The sequence below is a fragment of the Castor canadensis genome, chromosome 11 (genome assembly GCF_047511655.1).
Source record: "Castor canadensis chromosome 11, mCasCan1.hap1v2, whole genome shotgun sequence".
Classification (NCBI taxonomy): Eukaryota; Metazoa; Chordata; class Mammalia; order Rodentia; family Castoridae; genus Castor; species Castor canadensis.
In genome coordinates this window covers 40,949,802-40,968,542 of record NC_133396.1, presented here as the reverse complement: position 1 = coordinate 40,968,542, position 18,741 = coordinate 40,949,802, and the positions used below count along the sequence as shown (strand labels likewise).

Sequence of the window (18,741 nt, the reverse complement as noted above, 5' to 3'; positions counted from 1 at the left end):
TTATCATGTGCTCAAAGTCCAGTGCCCTTGTTGTGTTTGCCTGTGATCTAATGTCCGCATATGAGGGAGAACATACGGTTTTTGGTCTTTTAGGCCAGGCTAACCTCACTCAGAATGATGTTCTCCAATTCCATCCATTTACCAGTGAATATTTACCAGCGAATGATAACATTTCGTTCTTCTTCATGGCTGCATAAAATTCCATTGTGTATAGATACCACATTTTCTTAATCCATTCGTCAGTGGTGGGGCATCTTGGCTGTTTCCATAACTTGGCTATTGTGAATAGTGCCGCAATAAACATGGGTGTGCAGGTGCCTCTGGAGTAACCTGTGTCACAGTCTTTTGGGTATATCCCCAAGAGTGGTATTGCTGGATCAAATGGTAGATCGATGTCTAGCTTTTTAAGTAGCCTCCAAATTTTTTTCCAGAGTGGTTGTACTAGTCTACATTCCCACCAACAGTTTAAGAGGGTTCCTTTTTCCCCCGCATCCTCGCCAACACCTGTTGTTGGTGGTGTTGCTGATGATGGCTATTCTAACAGGGGTGAGGTGGAATCTTAGCGTGGTTTTAATTTGCATTTCCTTTATTGCTAGAGATGGTGAGCATTTTTTCATGTGTTTTTTGGCCATCTGAATTTCTTCTTTTGAGAAAGTTCTGTTTAGTTCACTTGCCCATTTCTTTATTGGTTCATTAGTTTTGGGAGAATTTAGTTTTTTAAGTTCCCTATATATTCTGGTTATCAGTCCTTTGTCTGATGTATAGTTGGCAAATATTTTCTCCCACTCTGTGGGTGAAGAACACATTTTTTAAATGTGTAAATTTTACAGTTCTAAAAGATATGGGGACTGAAGCTCTGTTAATGCTGCTGAGAAACAAGAAAACAGCCACATTATTTAAAAGTTTAGCCAGGAAACAATTTAGAACAAGAACATATTTCTACTTGTTTTCATTATAGCCATAAAATACATATACATTTTATAAATTTTAAAGCTAATATTTTACACTCATAAAATGAGTGCAGTTTAAAAACTGGTATGTCAGCTAAACACAGAAGTTCACATTTTTGAGGAAAGTAATCCTTTGCAGCTATAAAAGCCTAGCAAGTCATGACTTGTTTTCAGATTAAAAAGTTTTTAAAAATTAATTTTAATAGAAGAGCTGATGTTACTTATTCCTCACTTTTTCTCTAAACTATCTTCAAGTATATAACAGCAGCTAACATTTATCAAGCATTACCTTGTCAGGCAGTGTGTTAAGTGGTTTACCCCAAATCCTCAGAATCCTGTGATACTTTGTTAAAAACAAACAAACAAACAAACAACCTCCCATATCACAGATGAAAAAACAGATTTCAAGTAGCAGTAGGTATTTGCCCAAGGTTACTCACATGTTGGAGAGAAAGAGCTGAGATTTCTAGAGACAATGCTCTTAAGCTCCCCTTCATGCTCTATGAGCAGTATTAGTTATGATGATGTTCACACCGTGGATCTCTGCTGCCTACTAGTCTCTGGCTCTCCTCCCTAGCACCAACAAGAAGAGGCTCTACATGAAGCCTCTGTATGGAGGGAAAGGTGGCTCAGCATCCAAGAGCTCAGTGGAAAGATGTCTACTCAGATGAGACTACCTTGCCATGGAGGAAGACGTTAAGTGGGTAATTCAAGACCTGTTTAGCTCAAAGATCAAAAAGTAGAGCTTGTATGCTTCTAGCTTTTTTTCTTTGAACAGAAGCTATAATAAAGACTAAGGAAGATGAGAAAAAGCCTTACTCTTCTCTAGCCTGAGTTTTAGAGCCCAGGGAGGCATTATAACATATTGTGTAATCAGGAAGATGCAGGTTTAAATCCTGATTCCATTTCTGGCTGTATATTTGATCTGGGACAAGGACTTAACTGGGAGTGAGGGTATTATACCACATAAGGTTATTGTGGGCACTAGGGTTGAGCTTTCTACATCTGAAAGTGGTGGGACTACAAAATCTTTAAAATCCTTTCAAGCTATAAAATGTTATAAGGTTCTGCCTTGTTTGCAGTTCAAAAACTTAAAAAGTAAGCAAAGTGAAAAAAAAATTCTACCTGAGAGACTGATGTCACTTCTTTCTTGCTTTTTCCTTATAATGGAATATTTTTAAAAAATAGGATATGACTGGAAAGTGTTCAACCTACAAAAAAGGAAGTTAGCGGCCACTGAAAAGTAACTGTGGCTGGTTATTCACTTTATTCTAAAAGCATTTGCTGTTGATATAATTATGCCACAGACAAACTTCATAACGTTGGCTAAAAACAATCTGAAATGACACAGCAATAATTCTTCATCATGTAGGAGTGAGTGCCATCTTTTTTTGGTCTGGCTAGTTTGGTTGCAAGACAGGATGCTATGGCCAGTTTGGTTATACCCAAGGACATTCACTATGAAGAGACAAGTGGAGAGCTTACAGGAATCCTGGGGTAAAAATTACTGGAACCAAAACTGAAGGGCTTCTGTTTCTCTCTTCTCAGTTTGTTCCCCTCCCTTTACAAAACATCTCCTTCTGCTTTGATGACAGTTCTGCATCTTCATACATATGACTGGCAGATGACTTTGACCTGCCATAGCCCCTGGTATCATTCTCTACGGCAAGTATGCTTGACTTGACTGTATGTGTGTTTACATATAAAGCTGGATTCTTTTTCAGGAAATGTCAGTACTTTCACCAGATTTCTCAGGAGGGCAGTGACCTCAAAAAGGAGTAACAACCAGTGTTTTTATTTATTTATTTTTCATTTGTTTATTTATTACTCTGGAGTATGTGAACTGAACCAAGTGAACCTGGACATGTGAACTGAACTAACCAATCTCTATATGAGTATTTCCAAAGCTTAAAATCCTTCTCGTGATTTTTTTAAAAAAATAAATAAAAATTCAAATGCTTCTTTTTAAAAAAGAATCTTTTCTCCACTGAACTGTCTTTCACCTTTCTCAGAAGCCAACTGCCCATACCTGTATGTAGAACCTCTGCTCTATCTCCACACTCCACCTGTAGTTTCTACAAGCAAGTCTTCTAGTTGTTTAGTTCCTAAGTCTATATTTCTCAGTTTTCTTTTGTTGTCTTTCTTTCTTTTGGTAGTATTAGGGTTTGAACTCAAGATCTTGCACTTGCTATACAGGTCCTCTACCACTTGTGCAATGCTCGTAACCCTTTCTGCTATAGATATTTTTCAGTAGGGTCTTGCATTTATATCTAGGCTGGCCTAGACTGCGATCCTCCTATTTATGCTTCCTGCATAGCTGGGATGAAAAGCGTTAACCACTGCACCGTCATTGGTTGAGATTGGGTCTCTAGAACATTTTGCCCAGGTGACCTTGAACCATGATCCTCCAGATATTTGCATCCCAAGTACCAAGGGTTACAGGCTTAAGCTACTGCCCTAGCCCCTAAGACCAAATTTCTAACAGAAAACTAATAATGCATTTGTGAAGCTTTGAGTATAAACCAGAGACTGTTGTGAGGACATGATTTGGTTAACTACAGTATTTTTAATTTTCAAAAGAACCTTAGATAGAATATAATTTTCAGAGAAGGAAACTAAGACATAGTAACTCTTGAATAACTTTCTAAAGCTACACAACTAGTAAGTAATTGAGTCTGAATTTGAACCCAGACAACATGCACTTGTGCTTAAAACTGACCAAGTAAAACTAATGCAGCCAGCCTCAGGTTGCTGTTATGTGCACAGACTGGCATCTCTGGAACAAGTCCTATCCCAGTTGGGCAGGGTTGGGGTAGATGGGAAACATTGAGATTCAGGTGATTTAAAGCAAGTCCACTGCTCAAGGGCCACAGCAGGGTAATCTCTCTTTAAAAGGTACAGGGTGAGGATGCAGAGAAAAAGGAGCTCTTGCACACTGCTGGTGGGAATGTAAATTGGTACAGTGATTATAGAAAACAGTTTGAAGATTCCTCAAAAAACTAAAAATAGATCTACCATATGATCTGGCAATCATACTCCTGGGCATATAGCCTAAGGAAATAAAATCACTATTTTAAAGAAATATCTTTACTCCCATGTTCATTGTAGCCAACAAACATAATATGAAAACAACCCATGTATCTGTTGTTGGATGAACAGGTAAAGAAACTGTGACTGGCCTCCCAAATATTATTCAGCCTTTAAAATGAAAGAAATCTGTCATTTGCAACAAGATGGATGAATCTGGAGGACATTATGCTAAATGAAATAAGCTAGATGTAGAATGACAAATATTGCATGAGCTCACTTATAATATGAAGTCTAACAAGTCAAACTTACTGAAACAGTAGAATAATGGTTAAAAGGCCAGGAGGTGGAAAAATGGGGATATTTTCATTGAAAGATACAAACTTTCAGTTACAGTTGAGGAAGTTCTAGAGACCTAAAGGATGGTATGGTGACAACAGCTAATAATAATATACCACATACTTGAAATTTGCTAAGAAAGTAAATCTTAAGAATGCCCAGGCCATGCATGGTGGCACACACCTGGAATCCCAGCTCTTGGGTGGCAAGGCAGGAGGATCTTGAATTCAAGGCCAACCTGGGCCATATTTTGTCTCAAACAAAGTCTCACCATATACACACAATAGTAATAGTATGTGAGGTGATATGTTAAATTAGCTTGATTGTGATAATCATTTCAAAAGGTATATGAATGTCAAAAATCACACTGTACAAATTATATATAATTTTGTTAATTAAACCTCAATAAAACTGGGGGGAGGGAAATGGTTATAGACAATGGGCAGGCAGTCCAGTCATCAGTGTAGTATAACCTCCATTTGTGTCATTTCAATTCTAGTACTATTCCAATGCCAATAAACTAAGATAAATACATAAGTACATAAAACAAAACTTATTTTTAAGAACTATGAGGGAGGCAGGAATAATACTGTGGTGGGAAACTACAGGCTGGCCAAGGAGCCCTACAAGTTCTCATCTCTGCCAACTGAAAAGCAGCAGGACTACATGCTCCCCCACCACATACATTTCAGACAGCCTGGGGCCTCACTGTGGCTCCTGGGACATCTAGTCCTGGCACAGAACTGAGTTCTATGGACAAATCTACCTTAAACTACCAGGAACAGAAGCTTATAACACCAACCTCTAGTCCACACATAGTCCATCAGGAGAAAACTCCTTCTACTTAAGAGAATAAACGTTTTGTTTAAAAACTAAGGGAAAAAAGATGGGGGGGAGAGGGGAGAGTGGAGAGCAGAGAGGAGAGGAGAAGGGAGGGGAGGGGAAGGGGAGGGGAGGGGAAGAGGAGGGGAGGGAAGGGGAGGGGAAGGGGAGGGGAGGGAAGGGGAGGGGAGGAAAGGGGAGGGGAGGGGAGGGAAGGGGAGGGGAAGGGGAGGGGAGGAGAGGGGAGGGGAAGGGGAGGGGAGGAGAGGGGAGGGGAGGAGAGGAGAGGAGAAGAGAGGAGAGGAGAGAGGGAGCCATCCCTGAATGAATATGTAGAAAATAACATGGAACTATATAGAGTAAGATAATCTTACAAGACCAGGTAAAAACACAAAAATACTAATTTTAAAATGTTCTTTGTGGGCGGCAGAACTAGTGTTTCTCCCCGCCAACCTAGAACCTTATATGGCAAAGGGAATTTAGCTAATGGTATTAGCTAATCAGTTACTTTTAAAAGAGGGAGATCATCCTGGATTACCTGGGTGGGTCCAACGTAATCACAAAGGTCCTAAAAGTGGAACAGGGAGACAAAAAAGAAGACAGAGTTTTAGGGAAGTATGATTGGTGAAGGTCAGAGCTCTACAATGTGCAAAGGTCTTAAACTGAGGATACTGGCTTTGAAAATAAGAACAGAAGGCCCTGGGTCGAGGCCTGTTAGCAATCTTCAGAATGTAAAAAAGGTAAGAAAATGGGGAGTCTCTCCTAGACGCTCCAGAAAGGAATATAGCTCTACCAACATCTTGATTTTAGTCTAGTGAGACCTTTGTCAGATTTCTGACCTCCCAAACTAATATAGCCTTTATGAAACAAGTGCTTAAAAGAGAAATAAAACAGCTCAAACAAGAAATGATACTATTACTGAAGGTGGAAATTTCATTAGTGCTCAGAAAAGAAAAGAATGAAACAAACACATTTTTAAAAGAGGTCACATCAGAAGCTGTAAAAAGGAGTAAACCCCCCTAAAACAAATCTAGGGCTGTGATAAACTAGAGAAGAGTGATAAAATAAAATGGAAAACAAAGGAATTAGAGAGAAAATAATAGACACAGGGAGAGACAGAATCAACATCTTTGATTGACATCTCTGAAAAAAAGAACACACAAAAATGAAAAGCATTCCAAGACAATTCAAGAAACTTAAGCCAGGCATGGTGGTACACACCTGTAACTCCAGACAGGAGGATGATCCAGAAAAAGTTGGCCAGGCTCTATCTCAAATAAAAAAAAAAAAAAAGGACTGTGGGTATTGCCTAGCAAGTGAGAGGTCTTGGTCGGCAGGGGTGGGGGGTGGAATTTGAGAAGTCGTTTTAAATGTTCATATTGAAAAGGTACATATGTTCTAAGACAATTTAGTAGAGATGAATTAACACCAAGACATATGCTGGTGAGGCTACTGGGCTTCAAAGATAAAAACAACCAAACTAATTCCTTGCCCACTATGGAAAACAAAACAAAATTAGGCCACCTATGAGAGAAAAATCAGGCTGGTCTCCCTAGGACTTTCAGTAATAGTCAACCTCAGAAAACAGCATGGCAATGTTACAAAGGAAGTAAAACTGGAGACTTTTATCCCCAAAGTATCATTTTACTATAAAGGCATCAGGCAGTAAATTGAAAACATGCAAGAATGGAACAATATAGTTCACATGAGTACATTCTGAAAAACTTAAGAGATGAACAGTAACCACCAAGAAATGAATGGAAAAGTTGAAGCACAAAGATTAAAGGCAAACGCTGAATCTATTAATGGAGAGAATAAGAATGTTATATAAAAGTGGTAATGTATATTTAAAATAACAAAAGTAATATTATGGGTACTTAAAAACTGCTTTTGCTAAAAAGCATTGACTCCTCACTTGGGCCCATAGGTTAACAAAAAGCAGGACAAAAGCTTGGCATCTCTGTCTTCATTTTACATCTCTCTCCTTTGTCTTAAAACATGGGGTCAGACACCTGCTTAACTCTGCATGTAGGCATGTTAATCACTCAAGGAGTATCTGCCTAAAAACTGGTGATGCCTAACCTCCCTTCAAAGGTTAGATAAGAGTATCTGAGGTATCTTACTATCAGCTTTTACAATGTCCTATTCCAGACCTCCTGAAAGGGTGCCTGACAGTCTCCAGAAAGTCTCCAGTCACATCCTAAACCTGCAGTAGCCTTGGATCCAGGAACATAAGACAGATGGCTCCACTATGAGATTACCCCCAAGCAGAAGCAATCATCTCATGGGAACAAGATTGTCCCCTCAAGCAATAATGACTTCTTCCAGGCATCTTGCATAAACCAGAACTAAGATAATAATCAACCAGACCACAGTTTTCACCAAGATTGTGTAATTATGTATACCTCTTGCCCACTGCCCCAATTCTTCCTCTGTTTAAACCTAAACCACATGTCTGTACCCTGAAGATGGGCAGGGATGCTTGCTTTCTATCTTCCCAACATAGTTCTGCTGATTAAATCCTTTCCTACTTTCACCATTATTTTAGTTTGCTTTCTTTAAGGTGACTGGACCTGACATGTTAGAACCCCCTGAGTCAGGCCTTTAGGCCTAGGACTCAGGTTACAGCAATAAAAACCAGAAGGTGAAAGAGGCAAAAAGGTAGAAGGTCATGTAAGTATTTTGACTTCTTTATCTTCCATAATAGGGTTCAAAAGATACAGCTTACAGTTCATGGCCTAAGTTATTAATGAATAAGTAATGTGTTATTACTTGAAGGTATAAAAGTAAACTTGTGCCTCACATAGCTAATCACTTACTCTGTATCCTTTTACTTTCTTACTAACAGAACTCTAGTTTGGTTCAGAGGACCAGTATGCTCAGTTAAAAATACCACCCCCCCAGCTAGAGGTGACAGGGAGGTAGTCATGTGACAAAGTTTGTTTAATGAGAGGTAAGTTAGGGTTTCTAGGAAAGTTTTGCTTCCCCAATAAAGGTACCTCTTTTCTGTTTCCCCTCTCTCTTTTTTCCCCCTCCCCCTCCTGTCTAGAATTGGGAGGTGAGGCAACTATCGTATGACCATGGGACAAGCAGGAACACAAAAGCTACAAGCCAAGAATAGCCTACTGGGAGGGTAGGTTGGGTCAGGGACACTGATGACAAAGTGAAGCTGCAAAGCCAGCCCAGCTGCTGACCTCTACACTGTTCATTTTATGGGAAGAATAACCCCCCATTTGGTTAAGTCATTAATACTAGAGTTCTATTCCATAAACACAAAATATAATCCTACCTGAAATACATCTAAAAAAACTAATAACAGCTAAGGAAACCTGAGAAAGAATGTAAAGTTGTAATTATAAAAGTAACTATTAGAGAAAAAAAACATTAAAAACTAATTTTAAATGTTCAAATTGTCAGAAAACACACATAAAACAAAGAATACAAACACTAAACATAGTGCAAAGACTATTATAAAAGCATTAAAGGCAAAAATGCACAAAATAAGACAGAACTAAGACCAAATATAACTTTCATATCAATAAGCCATCATATAAAATCATTAAAAACAAGACTCACAATGATCACAAAGTAAAATCAAATTATAATGCTGAATATAAAAGATTCATTTGGATCAAAGGAATTCTGAAAGTTGACACCAATTTTCCTAAAATTGAACTTGCAAATTTAAAGTAACTGCACCCGAAATGTTAATGAACTTTCATTTTGAACCTTGAAAAGTTTGGTTTAAAAGTTTCCTTTTAAAAGGAAAAAAAAGATTTTTGTCCTTTTGGATGGCAAAACATAGTATCAAGAGTTAGCATTCATGGTTACAGTAATGGTAGTGCTAACAGCTAACTGCTTGTTAGGTGCTTGTCATGGGCCAGGCACTGTCCTAGGTATTCTGTGTGTACTGTTTCATTTAGTTCTCACAATCCTGTGAAGTAATGAGTATATGGCCCATACTTTATACATGATAAAATTGGGACTTAGGAAGACTGCCTCATTGTCTGAGGTCACACAGCCAGCAAGTGATGGCTCAAAGTGGACCCAGGGCTTTTCTCCAGACTCAGTGCTCTTAACTCACCACACAAAACTGCTTCTAAGCAAAACAAACACATAACTCAATAAAACAGCAGACATCAGTCCAGGAACTGTCACTCAAATGAAAAACATGTGATAACTGTTGCAATACTAAATAATGATTAAAGGACAAATTATCTAATTAAAATTAGATCTCTATCCTCATATAGTACATAAAAATAAATTCCAAATGTACTTTCAATTTAACATAACAAATAAAACTATGGAAATAATAGGATAAAAATAAATAGGTGAACATTTTCATAACCTTGGATTTGAGCCATTATATAAAACCAAAAGGCCATAAAGGGAAAAGTTGAAAGATCTGACTATATAAAAATTAAAACTATGCCAGGTGCAGGGGTTCACATGTGTAATACCAGCAACTTGGGAGGCAGACATCAGGAGGATAGTGATTTGAGGCTAGCCCAGGCAAAAAGTTAGCAAGACTCCATCTCAATCAATAAGCTGAGTATGGTGATACACACTAGTCATCTCAGCTATGCAGGAGGCATAAATAAGGAGGATTGTGGTTCTGGCTGGCTTGGACAAAAACACAAGACTCTAGTGGTTGAGCCCCTACCTAGCAAGCATGAGGCCCCAAATTCAAACAGTACTACCAAAATAAGTAGATAAATAAAATTTTTATTTCACAGGTCACTATATACAAACTTAAAAGACCAAATGAAAAAAAAATTCCAACTTATATATGAGTAATATTTATAAATTATAATATTTATTAAAAATCAGTAAGAAAGGCCAGGTGCTGATAATCTCTGTAGGGTCTCATGAGTATAATCTCAGCTACTCATAAGGTGGAGATTAAGAGGATCACATTCAAGGCCTGCCAGGGCAAAGAGTTAGTGAGACTCCTCCCCCCTCATCTCAATCAACAAGCTGGGCATGATGGTACACACCTGTTATCCCAGCTACTTGGGAGGCATAGGTAGGAGGACTGTGGTCCAGGCCAGTCTGGGCAAAAAATGTTAAATCCTATCTGAAAAATAACTAAAGCAAGGGAAAAAAAAAAAAAGGAAATCATCAACAAATAAAAAGGATAGAATAAAATTCAAACTACAAGTAACTAATATATCTTGAAAAAGATATTCTACTTTACTGACAATCCAGGAACAAACAATAAAATGACATTCCATATCTTAACTACTAGAATTAGCAAAAGATAGGTATAACGGCAAACTCTAGTGTTAAAGGGATAAAGTTATGTAGGTTCAGTAGAAACATCTGAGAGAAATTTGGTCTTGTATTGCACAGAACCTTCAAATGAGGGTGTGTATAAGCAAATTCTCAGCAATCACACTGGAGGCAGCTGTCCTACAATTTTGCCAGTGTACAAAAATACACATACAAGTATATCTGCTGTGGTATGTGTGCAACACTACACTATCAGCAATGTTTGTGAAAAGGAGAACTGTCATAGTCATACTGAAAAGTCATACAGTCATTGGAATGAGTGAGGCAGAATTCAATATACTGACATGGAAAAAGGTTAAGGAAAAGAAACCATACCTTATTATGGCATAGTCTCTTATATTTTAATTTGAAATTACATAGTATGTTGCACACACAAACACAATCTCTCTCTCTCTTTAGCTCTCCCCACTTCCTTCCACCTTTCTTTCTCTCAGAAACATGTAAATAGTTGGTTATTCAAATGACTACATGTTACATTGGGGGATTAAGATTGTTTGAGGGGAAGAGAGGGAAGAAATTTCATATTTCACTTCATTTACTTCTGATGTTTGACTATTACTAGCATGCTTTCCTTTAGTAATAAAAAATAAGGATTAAAAAGTAAACCAGAACTAAAAGTGATGAAAAAATTTTAAATTTAAGACTAAAAGATTTCATCTAAAGAGTAGCATATCTTTGTTATCTCTGCTGTGGCTTATGTGAAAATTCTGATATTAGAAATAGCTGCTGAAGTCAAGTGTGGTGGTACATGCGTATAATCCCAGCAATGCAGGAGGTGGAGGTAGGAGGATTGAAAGTTCAAGACTAGCCTAGGTGAAGTTAGCTAGACCATGTCTCAAAAAGAAAACACAAACAAAAGAAATAGTGCATAGCTCAAGTCTGGGTTCAATGTTCAGAACTACAAAAAAAAAATTTTTTTTTTCTAAATTAAAGTCACATGGTCATATGCATAGAGTTTTGAAACCACTAGTAATTTTAATTGGCTGGGCATGATGGAAGTTGACTGTTGTTTCCTTAAAACAATACTCATTTTAAAAAAAGAGGAAATAAAGTGCTATGAAAATGTTCATTACTATATATCTGAGAACTGACTGCTTGCTCTAGGAAGAAGACATTTCCTAAAGCATTTTGAGTTATTTTAGAGATACTCATGATGCATTCTTTCTGCCTCTCCAAATGTTGGTTAGCTTATCCTCTCCCATCTACTCCTAAGGCACTTCTGCTTTCACAAGCTCTTAGCCATACTTTATTGAAATTTCCTGTTCACTTGTCTACAATCAGCAGTCCCATTCTTACCCAGTCAGCACAGAGCCTGGACAGGAAAGTCAATAAAATTGTTGACATGAATGAATGCTTTTAAGACATATATGGAAAAAAAATTATGGGGATGCTTTACTTACAGCAGTCAGTTTACTGCCTTAGAAAGAACAGGAGCTTAAATAGTTCCAAATGAGTACATCTATAGCTTGAAAAGTTATGTGCATCATTGAAAAATGTGCATCATTTCAGCAATTTCCATTATTTAATAAAACTAACACCAAATAATCCCATACACCAAAAATCATGTCCTGATTTAGAATACAGAAGACACTAGATTTCCACACTCTCTTGGTAGTAGACATTTCCATTTGAACAGAAGACATTTGGCACTAACTGTAAGCTAGTCTGAAGAACATAAAATTATCCTGAGAGAACATGACAAAGTACCATATTTGGTTATGCATTTCTCATATTGTTTCATAATTTCTTGCTAAATTCTGGTACAATCACAGTTGAAAAGGTATATACATGTATATGTATATATACACACACTATCTTTTCAAGTTATCTATAAATTTATTAGGAAGCATGGGAATATAAAATGGTACAGCCAGCTATGTAGGACAATATGATAGTTCCTCAAAAAATTAAATATAAATTACCATTTGAGCCAACAAATCCCATTTCTAGGTATATACTCAAAAGAACTGAAAGCAGCTGAAGGCATGGCTCAAGCAGTGTAGCATCTGCCTAGCAAGCATGAGGCCTTGAGTTCAAACCCCGTTATTGTGCCCCCCCCCAACAAAAGGAACTCGGACAAATATTTACACACCAGTATTCATTACAGGATTATTCACAACAGACAAAAGGACAGAAACACCACATATATCCATAGATGGATGAATGGAGAAACAAATGTGCCATATATGCATGCATACATACAATGGAGTATTATTCAGCCCTAATGAATATAATTCTGATACCTGATACATGCTACAACATAAATGAACTTTGAAAACATGCTAAGTGAAATAAGCCAGACACAAAAAGACAAATACTGTGATTCCATTTATATGACATACCTAAAATGGTGGAGTTCATAGGGACAGAAAGTAGAATGGTGATTAACAGTGGCTTGTGGGAGGGGAAACAGAGCTACAGTGCTTGAGTTTGGGATGATGAGAACATTTTGGAGATGGAGAGTACGGTGGATTACACAAAAATATGAATGTACTAAGTGCTGCTCAAGTACCAAATATACACTTTAAATGGCTTGAGTGGTAAATTTTGTCATGTATACTTTACCACAATAGAAAAATTAATAGGAAGCATCTCGTTATCTTTTTAAAACTTCTCTGTATTTTTAAACCTCCAATCTGTTCAATAACATGCACTAGAAAAGAAGAGAAAGAAGGAACAGGAAAAAAAAAAAAGACACCACTAAGTTTAAAGACAAACTCTAGAATCTACAGCCCACAAAACAGATGGTCAGTGACTATGTACACTAAGAATTGTCTTTTATGCCAAAGGAATGAGGGGAAAGTGAGCTTAAGAAAACAACTCTCCTTTAAGCAGACAAATATTTTCAAAAATCTAATTTACAGGTAAAATATGATGCCAACCCATACTTATGAACTGTCTTTTCTCTAAGGAGAAAGGGGTAACACTATAAAACCACAAGAAACAACTCTTTTATCGAGTTGGAACCATACCATTGGTGAAAGCACATGATCACAAACCACTAAATACCAGGCAAAGAACAAAACGCCAACCATGGGAGAGGCCAGAAAATAATGTTGAAAAACACATCACATCAAGGCAGGAGTGACAGAGCCAGTGTGGAAGCCAGCAAACTAATGGCAGGCGTTATTTTCCAGAAAGGTCCTGGGTAAGAGGTAATTGCTTGAGGTAAGGAAGTAGGATTCTGTTTTTATTCTTCAGAGTTTTCAGAAGGAGAAGACAGGAAACAGGTGTAGACAAGTCAACCAGACAATGAGGAGGCTCTTGGCAGTCATATGCCATGTTCCAACATTCTCTAATTCTGTGCTTACATGCACAGAATTAAACAATGATTTCTTATTGTTTAAAGGGGCTTAACTATGTAGAAAATCAGTTAACTATCTTGAATTCTGCTTTGTGCTACAAGGCAAGGTGGCACTCTACCTGCATCTTCTCATTTATTCTGTTTTATGGGTTCTATATTATTACACTGCTATTTTGCTGCTATGGAAACTGAGGCACACACAAGTTGGATAAAAAAGCCATGCTATTAGTAAATGACAGAGTCCGGAGACAAACCTCGGGTTTGACTCCAATGCTCAAGACTTAGTCACTGGGCACTGCCACAATTCCACACAGACAGGAGAAAAAACTTTGGGAACAAAAATGGAAATGATGGAAAGAAAATATGCTATGGTGTGTGCCAAAATAAACTACAAACATTTACTTTTGCGATGAGATCTTGAAATAGTAGCTAAAAACAGTGGCCTAACTGGGAAGGGCTGAGCAGGCATTGGAACAGGGAAACCAGATACATGAAGGGCACTTCTGAGGAAGCCCTTCTCAGGCTGTTTTCTCCATTCTTCTTTTTTTTTGGCAGCGTTTTATCAGAACATCAGATATACTTATCTTTGATGAGTACATCTTGTCCATCAAATGGATGGATAAGAAAGACCATGTGCCCAAGTCAAAAATCATTGTTTCCACTTAGAAGTATATTTACACACTTTGCAATTGTACCCAAGATTGTGCCCCAGCTATTACTTTCTAGGACAGGAAGCCTGAGTCTTGTATCCTTTAAACAAATGAAGAAATGAATACTGAGATACAGACACTGGAACATATGGCTTGTGGAATTTCTGTGACGTGAAAACAGTAAGTGCCTAGCATAGGAACTATCATAAAAAGATCTCTCTAGCTGGGCATGGTGGCACATGCCTACAATCCCAGCACACAGGAGGCTGAGGAAGGAGGATTACAAGTTCAAGATCAGCCTGGGCTACAAAGCCAGTACCCATGTCAAAAATAAGCAAGCAAGCAAAAGTCTCTCCATCCTCCCTCCCCATTAATCAAATAAACAGATACTTCTAAGTAGATCAAAAAAGTTTAATTATTTTAATTGGTACACTATCAACATTTCCAGGTTATTGAAACAGTCCTAGAATCATGTCTAAAGTTAAGAAAATTAAAGGCCTGAGACAGTCTCCTATTAATAAAGTGAACTACTATATCTATTTTAACTTTCCTGAGACAAATTTTACTTTATTCACCACCACGGTATTCTAGATAATGGGGGTGAGTAGATAACATGATAAAATACAATCAAGATATTTATCATTAAAGCAAAATTCTCTATCCAGTGAAAATATGCAGGATGCCTGAAATGTCATTTATCCCAATATCAGTGAATATAAGAAAATACTAAATATTTATCAGCATGGTACCCCAAAGAGCTGCTATTATTGGATTAAAATAATGATGACTGGAAGCAGGTTGGGCAGAAGTAGGCCTCTGAAAAATAGCAGAGCATTAAGCTGACCAAAATAATACTGTAGACTCACAAAAAAAAAAAAAAGATTAATTAAAAAACACAGCAAATGAAAGACAGTTTTGTACCTATTTGTGGCATGAACTCTATTAAGTAGAACAAAGTCTACACAGATTAATACAAACTATTAAGAATGGTTATCACTAATGGAAGAATTAGTGGGTTTTCTTTCTCCTTTTTCCTAATACTCACTTTCTGTTTTTTTTCTTGAAAAGATTTTGAAAGGTATTGATGAGTGCAAAAACATGGAAAAATGAAGTTTTTACAAATACATTAGTTACTTGTGATCAATAGACATAAGAAATAGCATCCAAGATTAAAAAGAAAATATAATCTGGCAATTTGATGAGTGATAATCTAATCAGAAAATGTTTTCAAAATTCTATTGAGAAAGAGAATAACACTTTTTGAAGCATATTATATTTACCTGGAGGAAAAAGAATAGCTTTTTGTTACTTTCTTGCTGGGTTAGATCATGCTGACTTCTTACTGCAGGAAACCTCTGAAAAGTACCCTCTCCTAATGGCACCTAAGAAAGTTTTCACAGAGCGAATTTACTTTCCTTTCATTCTAATTTGTGCACACTTTTTAGGAGAACTGAGACTGTTGGAGCAGTAAGTGCTTTTGGATAATGAAAGACTTAGTAATCCCATTAAAGTATCTGTCCAAAGAGGAATGTGATCACCCAGCTGCTACTAATTTGTTTTTAGAATGATAGTTCAGGATCACTTACAAAGTAACATATGCTAGAATCTGAGTAAATGAGGTAAAAAAACAATGTAACTAATTACTGAAGTGACACAAATAACAGAAATTGTGTGCAGTAAAAAATATATATACTGTATTATATTTATTAACTTAATGCATTTTCCCCCAGAGAATTGGATTACTTTTCTACACACCTAAAATAATTTTTGTTGAGGTATTTGTACTTAAGTTTACATATCACTCTTAAATAAATATTTAAAGTTCACAGTGACCTGCTGCTTTCTTTTCCTGGAATTTGAATACCCAGTTCAGGTAATCAGGATGCCATTGTCTTTAAGGGCAACATGTTTTTCCCCACCTCTTTGCTTTTTCCAGGTGAGACAGTGCTGTGGCACTGACACTTGGGTCCTCATTCAGCTGAGCCACTTACTAGCTGCGTAATTGAGGTAACCATCCCAGTAAACTTCTGCAGCCTTGCGTATAAGCAGAGGATTAATTATCTTCTATACAAGGTTATAAAGATTCAGTGAATGAACATACAAAGGCATTCAGTATGGAACATGGCACAGAAGAAGTATTTGAAAAAGTCATACACATTGCTCTATCATTTGATCCAGCAATACCACTCTTGGGGATATACCCAAAAGACTGTGACACAGGTTACTCCAGAGGCACCTGCATACCCATGTTTATTGCAGCACTATTCACAATAGCCAAGTTATGGAAACAGCCAAGATGCCCCACCACCGACGAATGGATTAAGAAAATCTGGTATCTATACACAATGGAATTTTATGCAGCCATGAAGAACGAAATGTTATCATTCGCTGGTAAATGGATGGAATTGGAGAACATCATTCTGAGTGAGGTTAGCCTGGCCCAAAAGACCAAAAATCGTATGTTCTCCCTCATATGCAGACATTAGATCAAGGGCAAACACAACAAGGGGATTGGACTTTGAGCACATGATAAAAGTGAGAGCACACAAGGGAGGGGTGAGGATAGGTAAGACACCTAAAAAATTAGCTAGCATTTATTGCCCTTAACACAGAGAAACTAAAGCAGATACCTTAAAAGCAACTGAGGCCAATAGGAGAAGGGGACCAGGAACTAGAGAAAAGGTGAGATCAAAAAGAATTAACCTAGAAGGTAACACACAGGAAATTAATGTGAGTCAACTCCCTGTATAGCTATCCTTATCTCAACCAGCAAAAACCCTTGTTCCTTCCTATTATTGCTTATACTTTCTCTTCAACAAAATTCGAGATAAGGGCAAAATAGTTTCTGCTGGGTATTGAGGGGGTGGGGGGAAGAGGGAGGGGGCAGAGTGGGTGGTAAGGGAGGGGGTGGGGGCAGGGGGGAGAAATGACCCAAACCTTGTATGCACATATGAATAATAAAAAAAAAGAAAAAGAAAAAAATCATACATATTTAAGTTCCAATTCTGGTTCTACCACTTAGAGCTGTGTGAGTTTGAGCAAGTTACACCTCTCTTTGTGTCAGTTTCCTCAAGGGCAAATTAGAGAATTTAGGGTACCTACCTCAGTAGGATGTTATTCAGAGCCTAATTCATGCTTAAACTTTGTGTGCCACATAATACACAACGTGGTTGTCAGCTTTTACCATTAAGTCCACAGTGTAGAGCTGAGTAGGATATAGTGATAGTACCTCTGAATAGCTCTGGATTCTATTTCATTTATATGAGCACTGTCTTTCAGACTATCTGGTTCTCTACATCTTATATCTATTAGATTAAATGAAATGCCTAAAACATAGTAGGCTTTCCATAAATGTTTATTAGAAAAGCAAATGAATGAAGTTCTTTCACCAACTCAATTTTTATACTTTCAGGTGGTATCTAAAGCAAGTGCCCCAACCACCAGCCATAATCAAACGCTCCCTACAATATCCACTTAATGGTAATTAATCATGTATATAAGGCTAAATATTAAAATATTTCAATCACTAATAAACAAATCTTCACTTATATCACTATCTCAAGATGTCTGTTTTCTATAATTTCTTACCAATGTAAATAATATTCAGGGTTTTCAAAGTAATGGTATATTAAAGAGAACATCAGTGGTCATATATTTTGAAGTGTTAAGCAATGAAAACAGTCAAATACAACTTAGAGCTCCCAATCTTCATGTAGTTGTTAACTTCTATTTAATAAGTCAAATTAAGTCTAGTGTATTCTGGATTATTTCCTAATTATATATTTTGCATTTGTTAAGATTAATTTGCAGCCTGTGATAGTTTATCTTGCTTGACAACTTCATTGGATTTAGAGATAACTAGGGGATTTGTAAAGCACAAATACCAGGGACAAGTGCCATGTGGGACAGCAACTGAGGAGGAAAGACCTGCCCTGAATGTGGTCAGCCTCATCCAACACCCTGGGAGTCTGGATGGAACAAAAGCGGGAGGAGGAGGAAGCCCACGCACTCCTGCTCTCTGTATCCTAAGCAGCTTTGTCTATCACGTGCTCCCACTGCCGTGATGCTCTGCTTCACCACAGGCCCACAGCAATGGAGCCAAGTGACCATGGACTGAAACCTTCAAACCTGTTAGTCAAAATAAGTCCTTCCTCCTTTTGAAAGTTGTTCTCTTAAGTATTTATCACAGTGATGAAAAGTCTAATACACACCACTGAAACAAGCAAAACAAATTAAGGACTGGATGGATGTTCAGAGTAAAAGCAGCTGCATAAAAATGGTGAATACCACCGAGTTTTACCAACTTGAGAAAAAAGGTATGCTTCATTTTTAAACTAAAATTGAAAAACAAAAGTTA

General features: G+C 37.4%; 1 protein-coding gene across 4 annotated transcripts in view; it reads right to left on the bottom strand.

Moving 5' to 3' along the window:
• Nucleotides 1-18,741, bottom strand: part of Myo1d (myosin ID) — a 343,577-nt gene that overhangs the window by 282,645 nt on the left and 42,191 nt on the right. For 2 of the 4 annotated variants that reach the window (XM_074046362.1, XM_074046359.1), the window contains exon 2: nt 5,677-5,706. The exons of the other annotated variants lie outside the window; for them this stretch is intronic. In XM_074046362.1, coding sequence (XP_073902463.1) covers nt 5,677-5,706 — 30 coding nt within the window. The remainder of the gene's footprint in view (nt 1-5,676; nt 5,707-18,741) is intronic. 4 annotated transcript variants of the gene reach the window in all.